General features: G+C 47.0%; 2 protein-coding genes across 3 annotated transcripts; one reads left to right on the top strand and one right to left on the bottom strand.

The window, feature by feature from the left end:
• The first annotated feature begins 1279 nt into the window (after positions 1-1279).
• Positions 1280-10576, top strand: LOC133892056 (B3 domain-containing protein Os07g0563300-like). Of its 2 annotated transcripts, none has more exons than XM_062332804.1 (12): positions 1280-1726; positions 2026-2107; positions 2205-2306; positions 2987-3792; positions 3944-4040; positions 4699-4873; positions 5349-5425; positions 5984-6364; positions 6597-6646; positions 7246-7359; positions 8948-9015; positions 9669-10576. In XM_062332804.1, the coding sequence occupies exons 1-12, from the start codon at positions 1389-1391 to the stop codon at positions 10241-10243; spliced, it is 2865 nt and encodes a 954-aa protein (XP_062188788.1). In that variant the 5' UTR covers positions 1280-1388; the 3' UTR covers positions 10244-10576. The 2 variants fall into 2 exon arrangements, with proteins under 2 accessions (XP_062188788.1, XP_062188787.1); XM_062332803.1 differs by having other exon boundaries at positions 2987-3801.
• Positions 10577-11078: 502 nt separating this feature from the next.
• Positions 11079-12487, bottom strand: LOC133892057 (uncharacterized). The gene is made up of 2 exons (XM_062332805.1): positions 11746-12487; positions 11079-11594 (listed from the first exon to the last, which is right to left on the bottom strand). The coding sequence occupies exons 1-2, from the start codon at positions 12335-12337 to the stop codon at positions 11215-11217; spliced, it is 972 nt and encodes a 323-aa protein (XP_062188789.1). The 5' UTR covers positions 12338-12487; the 3' UTR covers positions 11079-11214.
• Between the last annotated feature and the right edge of the window lie 1247 nt (positions 12488-13734).

Raw genomic sequence — 13734 nt, 5'->3', positions numbered from 1 at the left:
TCAGTACAATTTACTTCCGCACTGCACGCCGGCCTGGCATCGGGTTTCTCTCACCGATCTCAAAGCACGACGGGAGCGTCCGCACGGTGGGCCCGTGCCAAGGCGTGTAGCCTTGACGGGCGGGCGCGCTGCGACGTACGTGTCCGTCCTTTTTTCTCCAGGCCCCCTCGCGCAAAAGCCTTTTTGTATAGCGAACGACGCGCGTGGCCCGCGCCGGCTGTACCGTCCGTCCCAGCGAGAGCGCGCGCGGGGCACGAGGCGGCGGGTGCCCGACGAGCGCACCGAGCGGGGCCGTGAGCGCGGCTCGCCGCCGTCCTGCTCCTGTCCCCTCAGCCTCTGCGCCGCAGCGTTCCCCTCCCCCGCGGCCGGCCGGCCCCTCACGCCGTCGCGTCGAGGCACGCCAAGCCGGATTCGACGCTGCGCCGGCGCGCGCCGCTACGCGTACCAAGCATCACCACCCTCCGTCGATTGGCTCGTTCGAGCCTGCTCGCGATCGGCTCGTCCCGGGCGTAAAAGAACTCCATTATTTATTGGATCGTAAGTTAGCGTACGTACGTACTCTACGTGATTGTTGTCTATTCATATATAAATCCGTACGTCGATCAGCAATTACATGCTTACTTTTATGCCGTTTTCTGTCGTCGCTGTTGTTAGATGCGGTTCGCGTTGAGAGTTTGAGACTAGTATAAAACACCCGCTGTCCTTTTCGTCAGTTTATTTTACAGCATCATGCAGTCGTGTTAGAAGGAGGCGGCTTGGGATTGAACGTGCACGGTGGTTCGAGCACGTTTTCCTGCGTTTGACTTTGCTGTGGATTGAACAGAAGAGATGTCAACTGACGAGCATGGCAACACAGTCTTTTCTCTCTTGGTATTCTCAGCAATTTCCCTCTTCGATTGGGGGGGGGGGGGGGGGGAGGGTTGAAGACCTCCATGCATGCGCTGCATGGTTTCGCCTCCATACACTCGAACGTACAAGAACCTGCAAGTCGCTACGATGACCCAAGCAAATCGTTCGGCCTCTTGGCGGCCCTCGTGATAAATATCAACGGATCGGCCGTCACGTACACGACTACGTAGTGGTTAGTGATAAATAAAGAAAAAATGGGAGAAAAATACAAGTGCTACAGTGGTGGCAGTGGCATGGGAGGTGAGACCGAGGTGAGCTCGGTGTACACGTAGCAGGAGCGATCCGAACGCCGGCACTACTATACTACTGCTGCTGCTTTTCTGGGGCTCGCTTTAAAAGCCTCCCCCCCCGGCTCGCCCCCTTCCCCCTCCCCTCGTCTTATTCCTTCCGCCCCCCACGATTCCCACGCCCCACAAAAACTCCGTGCCCTCCCACCTCGCCTAGCCGCGCGGCGTGCTGGCTTAGGGTTCCCCCCGCCCATGTCGTCGCCGGCGCCGCAGCCGCCGTCCGCGCCCCCCGCCGCCCTGGTCTCCGCGACCCCCATCTCGGTGCAGCCGCCGCCCCCTATCCAGCCGAAGCCGCCGCCGCCACAGCTCCAGCCGCAGCCGCATCCAACAGGCGCTGCTTCGGCCGCCCAGCCGACGCTGACGCCGCAGCAGCTCCTGAATCTGGGCCCGCAGCCGCCGCAGTACCGGGGCCCGATCTGCTGGAACTCGTACTGCAAGGACCCAGACCCCAACTCCTTCGGCCGCCGCGGATGGAAGGTCCGCTCGGGGCCGCCCTTCTCCGTGTACGCCGACCTCTGCGGGAGATGCTAGTACGTACCGGTACCCCTTATTCACTTCTCCCTCCCTCCTCGCCCAATCGCGCCGTCGGCGAGGTGTCCCGCATGCTCGATTCGTGCGGGGGTAGCTCGCTCGTCGAGGGGCGGATTCGCCTATGGCGCCCACCGGATATACGTGGAGTGATCGCCACGTTGTTGCGATTTCGCGTGATACGCGGGGGTTTTGTGTAAAACCGGGTGGTTTTTTTGGGGTGCTTTGACTTGCGTGCGACTCCTTTGTTCCTGATGCATGCATGCATGTGTGCTTACTGCTCTCTGTTTTGTGTGAGCAGCTCCCAGTTTGAGCAGGGGATATACTGCGAGACATTTCATTCGGACGAGGGCGGCTGGAGGAACTGCGAATCCTGCGGAAGGGTACGTGCTCTTGCATGCTGATTATTCTGCTCGGTGGCCGTCATGTCTTGTGCCTGCTGATTTGATCGGTTCGTGTGTTTGTGCTCTGGTCGAGCAGAGGGTGCATTGCGGGTGCATCGTATCTATCCACAAGTATCAGCTGCGCGACGCCGGTGGGGTTGACTGCTCCAAGTGTGCTCGCAATACCCGTTCTGCCTTGGTATGTGCTGAAATTTTTCTTTGTCGCGGAGGATTTACTATTATTGGACCGATGAGATGGGGGTTGCTAAGTGTATACAACATGAGCCACTTGTACGCATGTCTGCTTGCTGGTTCTTTAAGTTGCTGAGCTTTGCCAATGTTGCAGCCATTGCTGGGCAGAAAACTCTTAAATGAGTGCATTTCGGTGGTTCGTTTTTCACTTGCATTGTAGTTATGCTATTTGGTTGGCAGCATTAATTAGGTGGATGTTATATTACTGATGTCCTGTATCTACCCTGCTAATGTCATTTACTGAAGCTCCTATTGAGACCCTGCTAATACCGTTTACTGAAGCTGGCAATTAACTTATGTAGTTATGTGCGGGATCTTTCACTTATATAGTTATGTGAAGGATCTTTCACTTATGTAGTTATGTGAAGGATCTTTCACTTATGTTGTTATGTGAAGGATCTTTCACTTACATAGTTATTATGTGAAGGATCTTTCACTTATGTAATGAAACCCTGCTAATGCCATTTACTGAAGCTAGCAACTGGTTTACATGAAGGATGTCTATTTTTGTATTGAAGATGCATGTATTTATTATATTAACTGAAATAGTGGGAGTCTGCGGCACACATGTTCTCTTTAGATTTAGTTCATGTTTTGATCCATCCCTGATGCCCTTATGCTTCTTAGGCACCACCAAGTCCAGTATGGTCATCCTCTATGCATCCGTCTCAAAATGTAGCTGACAGAAAAGACAATCCTGTAAAGAGCTGGAGACCTCCTGCCGGGCAAATTTCAAGTCAGTGGCGACAGACTAATCTGTGGAGTCTGTCCAGTATACAGTCAGACTTGCAGCAGCGTCTAGCTTATGAGTTTGATAGGCCTAGTGGCAGCGAAAAATTACTTCCAGGGCGCACTTTTATTCATGCCCAGGAAAGGAAATTTGATGACATGCATGACAGACCAACAACACCTGCCGGCATGAACCAGGTTATGAGGGAGAGAGAGGCCAATGGGCACAGTCAGCCCACCAGTCTGGATCCAGTGTACTCTTATACCCTCTACCACAGAGATGGACCACATCCAAATAGTCTTCATGATCCTAGTCACCATGGAGAAAATGACTCTATGTCTTCAAGGAGAGTGGCGATTCCAGATGCTTCTACAGGTGTGGATGCTGGCTTCAAGCTCGATTCACATCATCCATCTATTTTAAAGGATGATCCACCATCCCTTTCAGTTGGATTGGCTTCTAATTTTGCATCATCAAATGGACCGAAAGACCATATCAGAATTGCGCCTAGTCAGCAGCAATCGCAAATGGCTTCCTCCTCATTACAGAAACAGTACTATTCTCACACTGTAAGTGGTTATAATGAATTTCAAGCACAGCTGCGCAATGGAAGACCCAGAATGGATGCAAAGGCGAGATCTCAGTTACTTCCCCGGTATTGGCCTAGAATAACAGATCAAGAGCTACAACACCTATCTGGAGAGTATCCAACGTATTCTAATTATGTTCATGAGCAATTTCCTTTAAAAGATACTTCTCTTTGTAGTTGTAAATAATGACATTCTCAATTTTTATCAAATTGTTACTCCATTTATTTGAACTTTTTATTAAGTGCCCCCTTAACTCTCCTACAGTTCAAATTCTGTTATTACTCCTTTGTTTGAAAAGATGTTGAGTGCTAGTGATGCTGGCCGGATTGGTCGTTTGGTGTTGCCGAAGAAGTGTGCTGAGGTGAGTTGTTGATTGAATTGCATTTTTTTATATCTGTAGATTCTCTCCATTAGCAATTCACGTTCCAGAACCATGGCTTAGGCTATCGGTCTCCTTTTGCCGTTACTACTATTATTATATTTACCATTACTAGTACCTTTTTATTCTTTTTTGTTTTTCTCGTCATCTTTTTTGTTGGATCTTATTGGGTTTCATCTCTAGCCTACCCAAACGTGCTTGGGACTAAAAGGCTTTGTTGTTGTACCTGTAGATTCTCCGTAATTGCCTTTGTTGTTGCTGGCTAGTTCTGTCTGTATGTTGTTGTGATCTCTCCTTTTTCTCTTTACTAGGTTTGCTACTTATCTTGTGCATTGTCTTTTAGTTTATGAATTGATCTTTGCTACTTATCTCAAGCCATATCAGAAATTTTCAATATGTGCATTGACTAAATTTGGTCTGATGCATAACTAAACAATATAGTATTTTGTGTTATTAGAATTCTAAGCAGGTCTAACTTTTGTCCAAAATGTTTCAATCAAAAGTAGGGTTTGTTGAAGAAAAATCTGTTGTCATTTTATTCATGTAGGATACACAGCCACTATATGTACTTAGAATCGTCGATATTTATTTTGCTTGTCTTATTAAAAAAATCGTCCTAATGAAAAATCATTTTGAATAGGCATATTTCCCTCCAATCTCTCAGCCTGAAGGGCTTCCCTTAAAGGTTCAGGACGCCAGTGGTAAAGAATGGATATTCCAGTTCCGTTTCTGGCCTAATAATAACAGCAGGATGTATGTATTGGAGGGTGTCACACCTTGCATTCAGTCAATGCAGTTACAGGCAGGCGATACAGGTACATATCTTTTCTTAAACATACGGATGTTGGAGTAAGTCTACAAAAGATTCGTGGCATTAGTTTGCTATGTGACCTATGAACTTTGTGTACTGCAGACCTATTTCTGTTGCATAAAGATGTAGTGCGTCTATATAACAAAATAGTACTTAAAAAAATAAAATCTTGCATCCTGACATTACTTAGGACCCATTTAGTCCATTTGGATATGTTATAGTCTGATAAATATTTCACGGTAATGTGCCGGGGCAAGCATTTGTTACTCACTGATATTTTTGTATTTGTTGTTCTACGCCAATCATGCTGCATTTCTTAAATACATCACCTGACTTGAATATGTGATCTTGCACTGTTAATGTGTTTAATTTGTGTGATCTTCAACCTTATGTGTTGCTTTCTCTTTTTGTAATATTTTCATTATCCTTGTAGCTATTTTTCTTTTGCCGTTTTAACTCATGGTTCTATTTTTCCTTAGTAACCTTTAGCCGAATAGATCCCGAAGGGAAATTAATCATGGGTTTCAGGAAGGCGACAAATCTTTCTTCCGAGCAGGTATGCAAATTATTGTATTTAGTTAGCTCTGATTGTAGCTCCCATTTTTTTAGAAAAAAATCTCTAGTACAACTATTCCACTATATACTGTTAACACTTGAACAGATAAATTATATGCGCATCTAATTCCATTTGTATTTCATTATGTCCGATGAAATCTTATTTTAATGCCTCTCTCCAATCTTTGGATGATACACTGCATCCTGTATATGTTGTTTTCTCAAATTTCAAACTCCAATATTTTTTTAAGGAATCTGTACTAGCTGAAGTGAGATAATTATTGCAATACCCATGTCAGAATCCAACATAATTTGTTGTGATTTGTTTTTTAACCAAATATTAAGTCTACAATATGGTGGCTATATGTTCCTGGATTACTAAATTTGTTTATTTTCTTATTACTCCTGTGCAACTGTTTTTTTCTCAATGTGTAATACATGTTTACTACGATAGCAAATTGTTTGTACAAGAATTGACATGTTCACTACATTAATTTTATTAGAGTAGGTTGTTAGATTTTTGAAGTGGACCATCCTCATCCTTTGTCTCCTTTGGCAGGAGCAAACAACAAAGCCTGCCAATGGTGCCCCAGCATCTTCAGAGGCAAATGGCCAAGTTTCTGCTCCAGATTTGAGTCCAAATGCTGCAGTTTCCCGACAGAATAAGGTCAACACAGAGAGCAAAAGCCCTAGCCCTGTGGAACAAGCCATCGCCTCCAAATTAGCACAGAAGGAAGGGCCAGGAACGGGTCAGTCTTCCCCAGGACCTGTCAAGAGAAAAGCAACTTCTGTTGGTCAAAAGATTAAGCGACTACGGATGGATACTGAGGAATCAATGGAATTGAAGATAACATGGGAGGAAGCTCAAGAATTGCTTCGCCCTCCTCCTAAGGCCCCCTCCATTGTTGTTGTTGATGGTCATGAGTTTGAGGAATATGAGGTATGCCATGCCATTCAGTTTTCAGCAATTGACTTCTTGGACTATTGCTTTCTAAAATTGAAACTAGTTCTCAGAATCTATTTTTTTATGGATATTACGAAGTACCAATGAACCATAGATAATTCTGAGTATCCTGTCATCTTATTTACATGCGTAGCTTGTTTTGCTGTGTATAATTAATTGAGAAGAATAAAACACACATGTTTCTGTATTGAAATCCTGTGCTTTTCAGGAGCCACCGATACTTGGGAGGAAGACATATTTTGTGACAGATCAATCAGGGTAATGTTTTTTGAACTGGAAATTTTTGGAATATGCTTTCTCTATATGTGTGGAAATGGATGCAAAGAAAGTCCGGTTTTGTTGACAGTAATGCTTTTCCCAACAGTTGTGCTCACCATACTTATCTGTAACCTTTCTTCTGTTTGTTTTTGTGTTTTTACTTCAAGTGGTTCAAATGTGTACTACCTCCGTTCTCTTTTACTTGTCGTTTAGGACATCGACATGGTCTCTAACAAACACGTTTAACCATTACTTTTGACAACTACCTCTTGGTAAAAGTTATTAAAAATTAGATGTCAAAATATTTTTCATGACAAATTCACTACTATCATTTTTATGTGCTATCCTAATAGTTTTGTGTATATTAGTGGTCAAAGTTTCTAAAGTTTGATTGCACGCATTCTAGGACATCTATTTGAGAACGAAGGTAGTAATATCTTGTGTCAATGCGTCCTACTAGGAGTTATGAAGTGACTCTGCAAAACTGCAATTTGGATTTTTTTTGAGTTCAACCTGTAATTTTCCCAGCATTTGTGATCTTTTTTTTGGCCGTACAATAGTCTCTTTTCCACTTGCGTCTAAATTTATTTTTTTAACAGTGCGAATCATCAATGGGCCCAGTGTGAGGATTGTTCCAAATGGCGGAAACTGCCAGTAGACGCCCTTTTGCCCTCTAAATGGACCTGCTTCGACAATAAATGGGATCCAGAAAGGTGACGTTCTGTTAATGTGACTCATTGTTTCATCTTCCTTTCCGTTTTGTTTTCCCCCACTGAAAGTTAAAAGGTGAATCATCTTTACTATCATCGAGTCCCTCAAGGTATCAAATTATTTCAGTTCAAAACTTTTCTTTCAAAGTGGACCTACTTAGAAATAAATCTATAACAAAAGGCAACCTGGTCTTAGATATATTCTGTTAGTCACTACTAATAATCTATCCTATTTATGTGTAATCAAATTAGAGAGCAAAATGATAGCTTAAAGTTGTGATCCAGCATATAACTTAAAGTTAGATTCACAAGAAAAGGCATCGCGTAAAAGTGATCATCATTGAACATGTGTTCTACTAGGAAGGGCCGAACCATATAATGCCTGAAACATCTATGAAGTAGATGATCCGATTGCACAAGTACTAGAGACTACTACCTCCGTTTTCAAATAGATGTCATTTAAGAATGCGTGTAGTCAAACTTAAAAAACTTTGGCCATTAATACACACAAAATTTAGGATGCAAATGATGAGTGGATTTGCCGTGAAAAATACTTTCATATGAATACATGTTTAACCAATTTCAATAATATATAGTTATAAAAAGTAATGTTAAGACATGTGTATTGGAGACCGTGTTGATGTCCTAAACGACAAGTAAAAAAAACAGAGGTAGTATATGTCTATGCAGAACACCATACTGCTCTGTTCACTAGTTCAATGCGATGCTTATTTAAAAGCTACTGATATCAACAAAGTTTTGTCATCCGTAAGTGACGTGGCAGCCCATGATGTAATTTTCGTTGACATGGTAGTGCACACGTGGTAAGCAGACCCACATGTCATATTTTTCTCGCTCACCCCTCTCCTGCTGGCCTCTCTCCCTCCGGTCAGCCTCTGCCTCTTCTCCCTCTGGTCGGCCTCTCTTTGGCTTTCTCTCCCTCCCGCTGGCCTCTCACTCCCATCGTCCTCCCTCTCTCTCGGATCGGACGACTCAGGCCATATGTGACGAGCTCTGTTAGTGTCCAAGCTAACTCGGTTTCAAAACGAGAGAGAGAGAGAGAGAGAGGACATGGGAGCCATTAGCCACCTGGTAAGAAACAGGTGATGTGGCAGCCATATCATCAAAACCGCTGTTGCAAACCACTTTAGAGGGTTATATGATCCGGTATTTAAAGTTCAGGGGGTTAAATAAACGGTTTTAAAGTGGAGGATTATCCAGACACTAGGAATAGTTCAGTGGAGTAATTTGGACTTTTCCTTCAAAATTTGGTGTTGGGATCACTATTAACTCATCAAACTAAGTTTATAAAAATGTGGATGCTCAATCCAACACAACAACAAACATAGCTTAGTTGGTTGGCACCATTCTGGGGGAGGTATAGGTCCCAGGTTCGACTCACAGGTATACAAGTGAGAAAAGATAATTTTTTCACACTGGTTTTTGCTGCACCAATCCAGAGAGTGAACCAGACCAGCCCAGTCACTGGTTCTATTTTTTTCTTGTTAAACCGGTGACCCGGATCGTTTTTTTGTTCTATGATTTTAGCTATTTCAGCATTTCAGCTAATCGCCGCTACCTTTGTCTGTAGGTCTTCTTGCGAACCTGCACAAGAGATAAGTATGGAGGAGCTTGCAGAATTGATACCTATAAAACCAGGTATGATACACATGCCCTTTTAATTATTTATCTAGCTTCTACAGAAGTTGGATATTCATTAGTAGTTCTCTCCCAATAGAAATGCTGAAGATGAAATTCAGAAGGAAAAATTGAACAACTAGATTGCATAGAGCTGTGAGCTACATGCCGCAAGCCTACAAAAGTACAACCTGAGGTATGGACTGGAGAAGGGCTGAGCGCTACCAGTAGCTGGATGTGCCAAAGAGCTTCATAGTCGTAGTGCATGCTATAGTGAGGTACTTGGCAGCATTAAAAGAAAATTGGATGAGCGTATTATGAAATGTCGTATTAGCACAACCTGCTCAATCCCCTTCAGTGGGATTTGGGGGCACCCTGTACATAGCACCTGTTTTTTCTCCCCGTTCTTGTTGGGCTACATGTTGCTCCTATTGTTGGTAAAATTACTAAGATTTCGAGACCCCTTGCTTCATATAGTTTAGGTCATGCATCCTTAAAGATGGGCCCGATTCGTATGATGACCCTTTAATTATTCTATCTTAAGACCTTTGCATATCGTCTAGTACGTTGGAGCTAACATTGATTTGTGCAATGAGCTATAACTACTGCATTTAGTTAGCTGTTATAGTTACAGGTGCAAGTATGCGATCCTTGAAGCTTTTGCTGAATTGCAGGTCCAGGTGGTGCAAAAAAGCCCAAAACAAGGATAGAACCTGACACAATTGATGCTTCGGATGGGCTAGACACGCTTGCAAACCTTGCTATTCTTGGTGAAGGCGAAGCTCTCCCTTCCCAGCCAACGACAAGACATCCCCGCCATCGTCCTGGCTGCTCATGCATTGTCTGCATTCAACCACCAAGTGGGAAGGGCCCAAAGCACAAGCAGACATGCACATGCAATGTTTGTATGACGGTTCGTCGCCGTTTCAGAACACTCATGCTTCGGCGTGAGAAGCGTCAGACTAAGGATACGGATTCACCTCGCAAGAAAGAAGCAGGCCAATCCAGCGAGATGATATCACAAAGTGGATCTGGACCACTAGTAACCACTGCCAGTGCAACTAGCTCCCCCCAGAAAGCAGAAGCAAATACCGATGGGCCTGAAGACATGGCTGTCGATCATAAGATGACATCCTCTCCTGTCAAGAACCATATCGACCTGAACATTCAGCCTGAGCGGGAGGATGAGCAGTCACCGAAAGCTGATGCAGCTGGTGCAATGAGACTCCTCCGAGATAATCCGACTTAGGGTGTCTTGCGCCAACTGGTGGGATCATACTGGTTAAATTGGCGATAGATTACCGAAATGTCTATACCAATGAAGAAAATGTGTTACCCTGTATGTATTATAGGACCAGCGCTTCTGGGCTGCGTGTAAGCGGTAAAATTTTCATGTATCTAGTCCAATCCATCGCCTGATCATGCTGTTTCTTCCAGGGACGGCAGACACTGCCCTGTTGGTATGTCCCCTGGTCGGCATAAATGCGTTGTATGTCTCGCATGTTTTGGCATGTTCATTGATGTACTGATGATTGCTGTCTAGTTTACCAACAATCTGTATAAACGCGTTGTTCCCGTAGAATCTGTTTTAGTTTGATGCTAGTGGTGATGGCATTCGCTGGCAGGGTACAAAGACAGATCCTGCCTGTAATTAACGGGCACCCTGACACTGAACTGTATGCGTGCTTTCCGATTAGGAAGACGAGAAGTTCGTTGCCTTACGCACACTTGAGAAGTACTACTTGCTTTGTGAGAGGTTCATAGGTAGCGGTGGCAGAGAAACGCGAATCATTAACAAGCGATGTTAGGTGTCCACCCGATTGGGAAAGGTTAAGTTGGTCTGAGCCGCCGCAAAATTCTGCCCGTCGCCGTCGATTTCGCCTTTTACCCGCTCCATCCTGCAGCTGAGGAAGGAGGGGTCCTCACAGATTCAGAGTATGCCAGAACCCATCTTGGCAGCGTCTAGGCAGGCCGACTAGCGCTTACGAATATTTGAAGCATCGATACTTCGATAGTCACCCCCCCACAAGGAGGACAAAATCAGCACCTGTCACTGCTACCAAGTAGTATCAGACTGTCTCCCGTCTCTTGCGCAAAACTACCACTATCACCTTGTTGATTGACAAAACCATATCTTACACAGACCAAGAACCAAAGCCAAAATCGAGAACGAACACGAAACCAAAAAGGTAGCTTCTTCCTTGCGAGTTGCAACTATTTTCAGTAATGGCTTCCCCTGCCGAGCATGTCGTTGTAGTGCTTGAGCGACTCCTGCCGCTGCAGCCGCATCTCCATGTTGAACTTGTTGATGAACGCCTCCACCCGCCGGTTCAGCTCGTCCTGCCCCAACGATGGCTCCCTCCGCACCGGCGCCGGCGCCGTGCTCCTCCCGTCGTTGAACGTCTCCGCCTTCCGCATCGCAGGCTCGACCTCCCCGCTGCCGCCGCCGCCGGAAGGGCGGCGCCCGGGGCGGGTTTCCCAGGTGTCGGACTTCTTGAGGTGCCGCGCCAGCGGCGGCCCCCGTCCCTCCGTGATGGCCTTCCACGTGCCCTCCAGCGTTTCCTCCCTCCGCGGCCGCGCCACACGCAGCGCCCGACTCCCTGCAATGCCAAAATTTCCATTGGTACCAAACAAACCTCTATTTCTGGGCAGAATTCAAAAAAGGCGCAATTTTTATGGCTCAAAAACAGAATCGCCAAAGCCACAATATTCAAGGAAGAACTAGAATAGGAGATTGTTGATTCGTGTTACCTTCGGGGCTTGGCTTGGCCGCCTTCCGGCCGAACCTTGCCGACACCAGCGGCTTCTCTCTCGAGTTCGTCAGGTCCGCGAACGGCGCCACCTCGTTCTCTGCATCCGCCTCCGCCTCCGTCTCAGCGCCCCTCCACCGCGGCGTCCATGTAGACCTCGAAATCGAAAAGTCGTCATCCTCCTCCGGCACCGGCACCGGCGCCGGCGCCGCTGTGTTCACGTTCACCATCGGCTCCTCCATAGCAACGGCCTCCGCAGGCCACACTGCCACCACGGGCACCGCCACAACCGGCGCAGGCACCTGCAACGGAGCCGAGATCGCGACGTGCTCCGTCTCCAGCTCTGCCTCGGGGGCGGCGGGGCCGCAGGCCGTCGGGCGGCTACTGGACTGGAAGCGCGACGATGCGGCGATGGAGATGATGATGGCGTTGATGACGATGTACAGGTACGGCGGCGTGAGCCACGTGGCCGCCGCCGCCCGCGCGCGCGGCAGCCCGTCCGCTACTACTGCCGCCGCCGCGGGCGCCAGGAGCCGCACCCCAGCCGCCAGCACCGCCGCGGCCGCCGCCTTCACCGTCCGCGCGTACCCCATCGCCCCACCTCCTCCTCCTCCGTCGTTCCAGCTCCCCAACCCAACACGAGTGCGCCGCGCCCTTCTAGTCCTCGCAGCCTTGTGCGTGCGTGTGGTGCGCAGCAGAGCGAGCGAGCGAGCAGGGAGACTGGGAGAGGTTGGGTGGGCGCAGCGGGGCGAGCGATTTATAACGACGGGGCTGGGTTGACGGCGAGACGTGGGCCGTCGGATGAGGTTTTTGAACGGCTGATGACGGGGCTGGATTGCATGGATGGAAAGGTCTAGATGAGCAGCAGTAACAAGAGAGAGAGAGCGTGGCTCGTGTGACCGTGGGTCCTTGGCCGGCGGCGACCTCCTCCCGTCTCGAACGCCTGGTCCCTAGCTGTTACGAGACTTCGTGAAAGCTTTCTGCATCGGAATCGTCCACACGATGATGCTCACTGACCGTGGATACCGATCAGACGGCCCAGATCGAGTGTTGGAACAGTGCGTCTCGTAGTTGACAGCATAGTATTCGTGTCATGGCCACTGCATTTGCACAGTTCTGGGCCATTGGTCAGGGTGCATCTCGCAGCAAGCTGCTGTCTTTTGTACGTCCCATGTGGGTTCATTAGAGGCTGAGCTCAAACGGTCAGAAAACGAACCGTTGGATGCGGTGGGGGCGGAGGGAGAGCGGGCGCGGGGGCCCCACTCGCAGGACCGACCCGTTTCTTGTGGGCCTGCCACGTCTCCACGTATGCCGTGCATCCACTTTGTTCGGTCCGGGCCCCGCGCCGAGCTGGCGGCCTGGCAACTGCTTTTTCCAACGCTAACGTGTCCAGCTCAGCGGACGCAACACCACTTCTGATCGGGTGTCAGTGCTCGTGATCGTGTCTATCTTCTCTTCTCCCGTGCAGGTTCGAGACCAACAACTTAGAGGATAAAAAACTTAATTAATGGTATGAAAGAAATTATGATTTTTCATGATAAATTAAGAATTTTCTTAACATGCCGTGGCACATATGAAATCATCTCCCGTGCAAGTGCGGCTTGTGCAATAAATAATCTACAGTGCTACGCTGCCACTCTTACATAACTAACTGTCCATATGTTTGGATTGACAGTTCTAAAGAAAAGGAAAAAGATGTTTAGATCGACTTATCCTTGTTGATGGAAACGGGGTCCCCGCCTTCGAAGGAAAGATCACGAATATTGGCAATAAGTGGTCAAATTTTTGGACTTCAACTAGCAAAGTAGACAACATTTTTCTTAAGATTGTCACTTGAAAATGTTAACATTTGCTACCTATAATCAGAACAACTGATGGTCAGCGGTTTTTCGTTCATTATATGTATCGGTTTTATCTGTTTACGAATTTTACAGTAATTAAGGCGATCGATTCGCAAAGTAGCAGGAAATTAACCTCTTTCCTGTTGTTT

This window comes from Phragmites australis, chromosome 15 (assembly GCF_958298935.1).
Source record: "Phragmites australis chromosome 15, lpPhrAust1.1, whole genome shotgun sequence".
Taxonomy (NCBI): Eukaryota; Viridiplantae; Streptophyta; class Magnoliopsida; order Poales; family Poaceae; genus Phragmites; species Phragmites australis.
The sequence above is the reverse complement of the archived record's forward strand: the minus strand, read 5'-3'. Positions and strand labels throughout refer to the sequence as shown.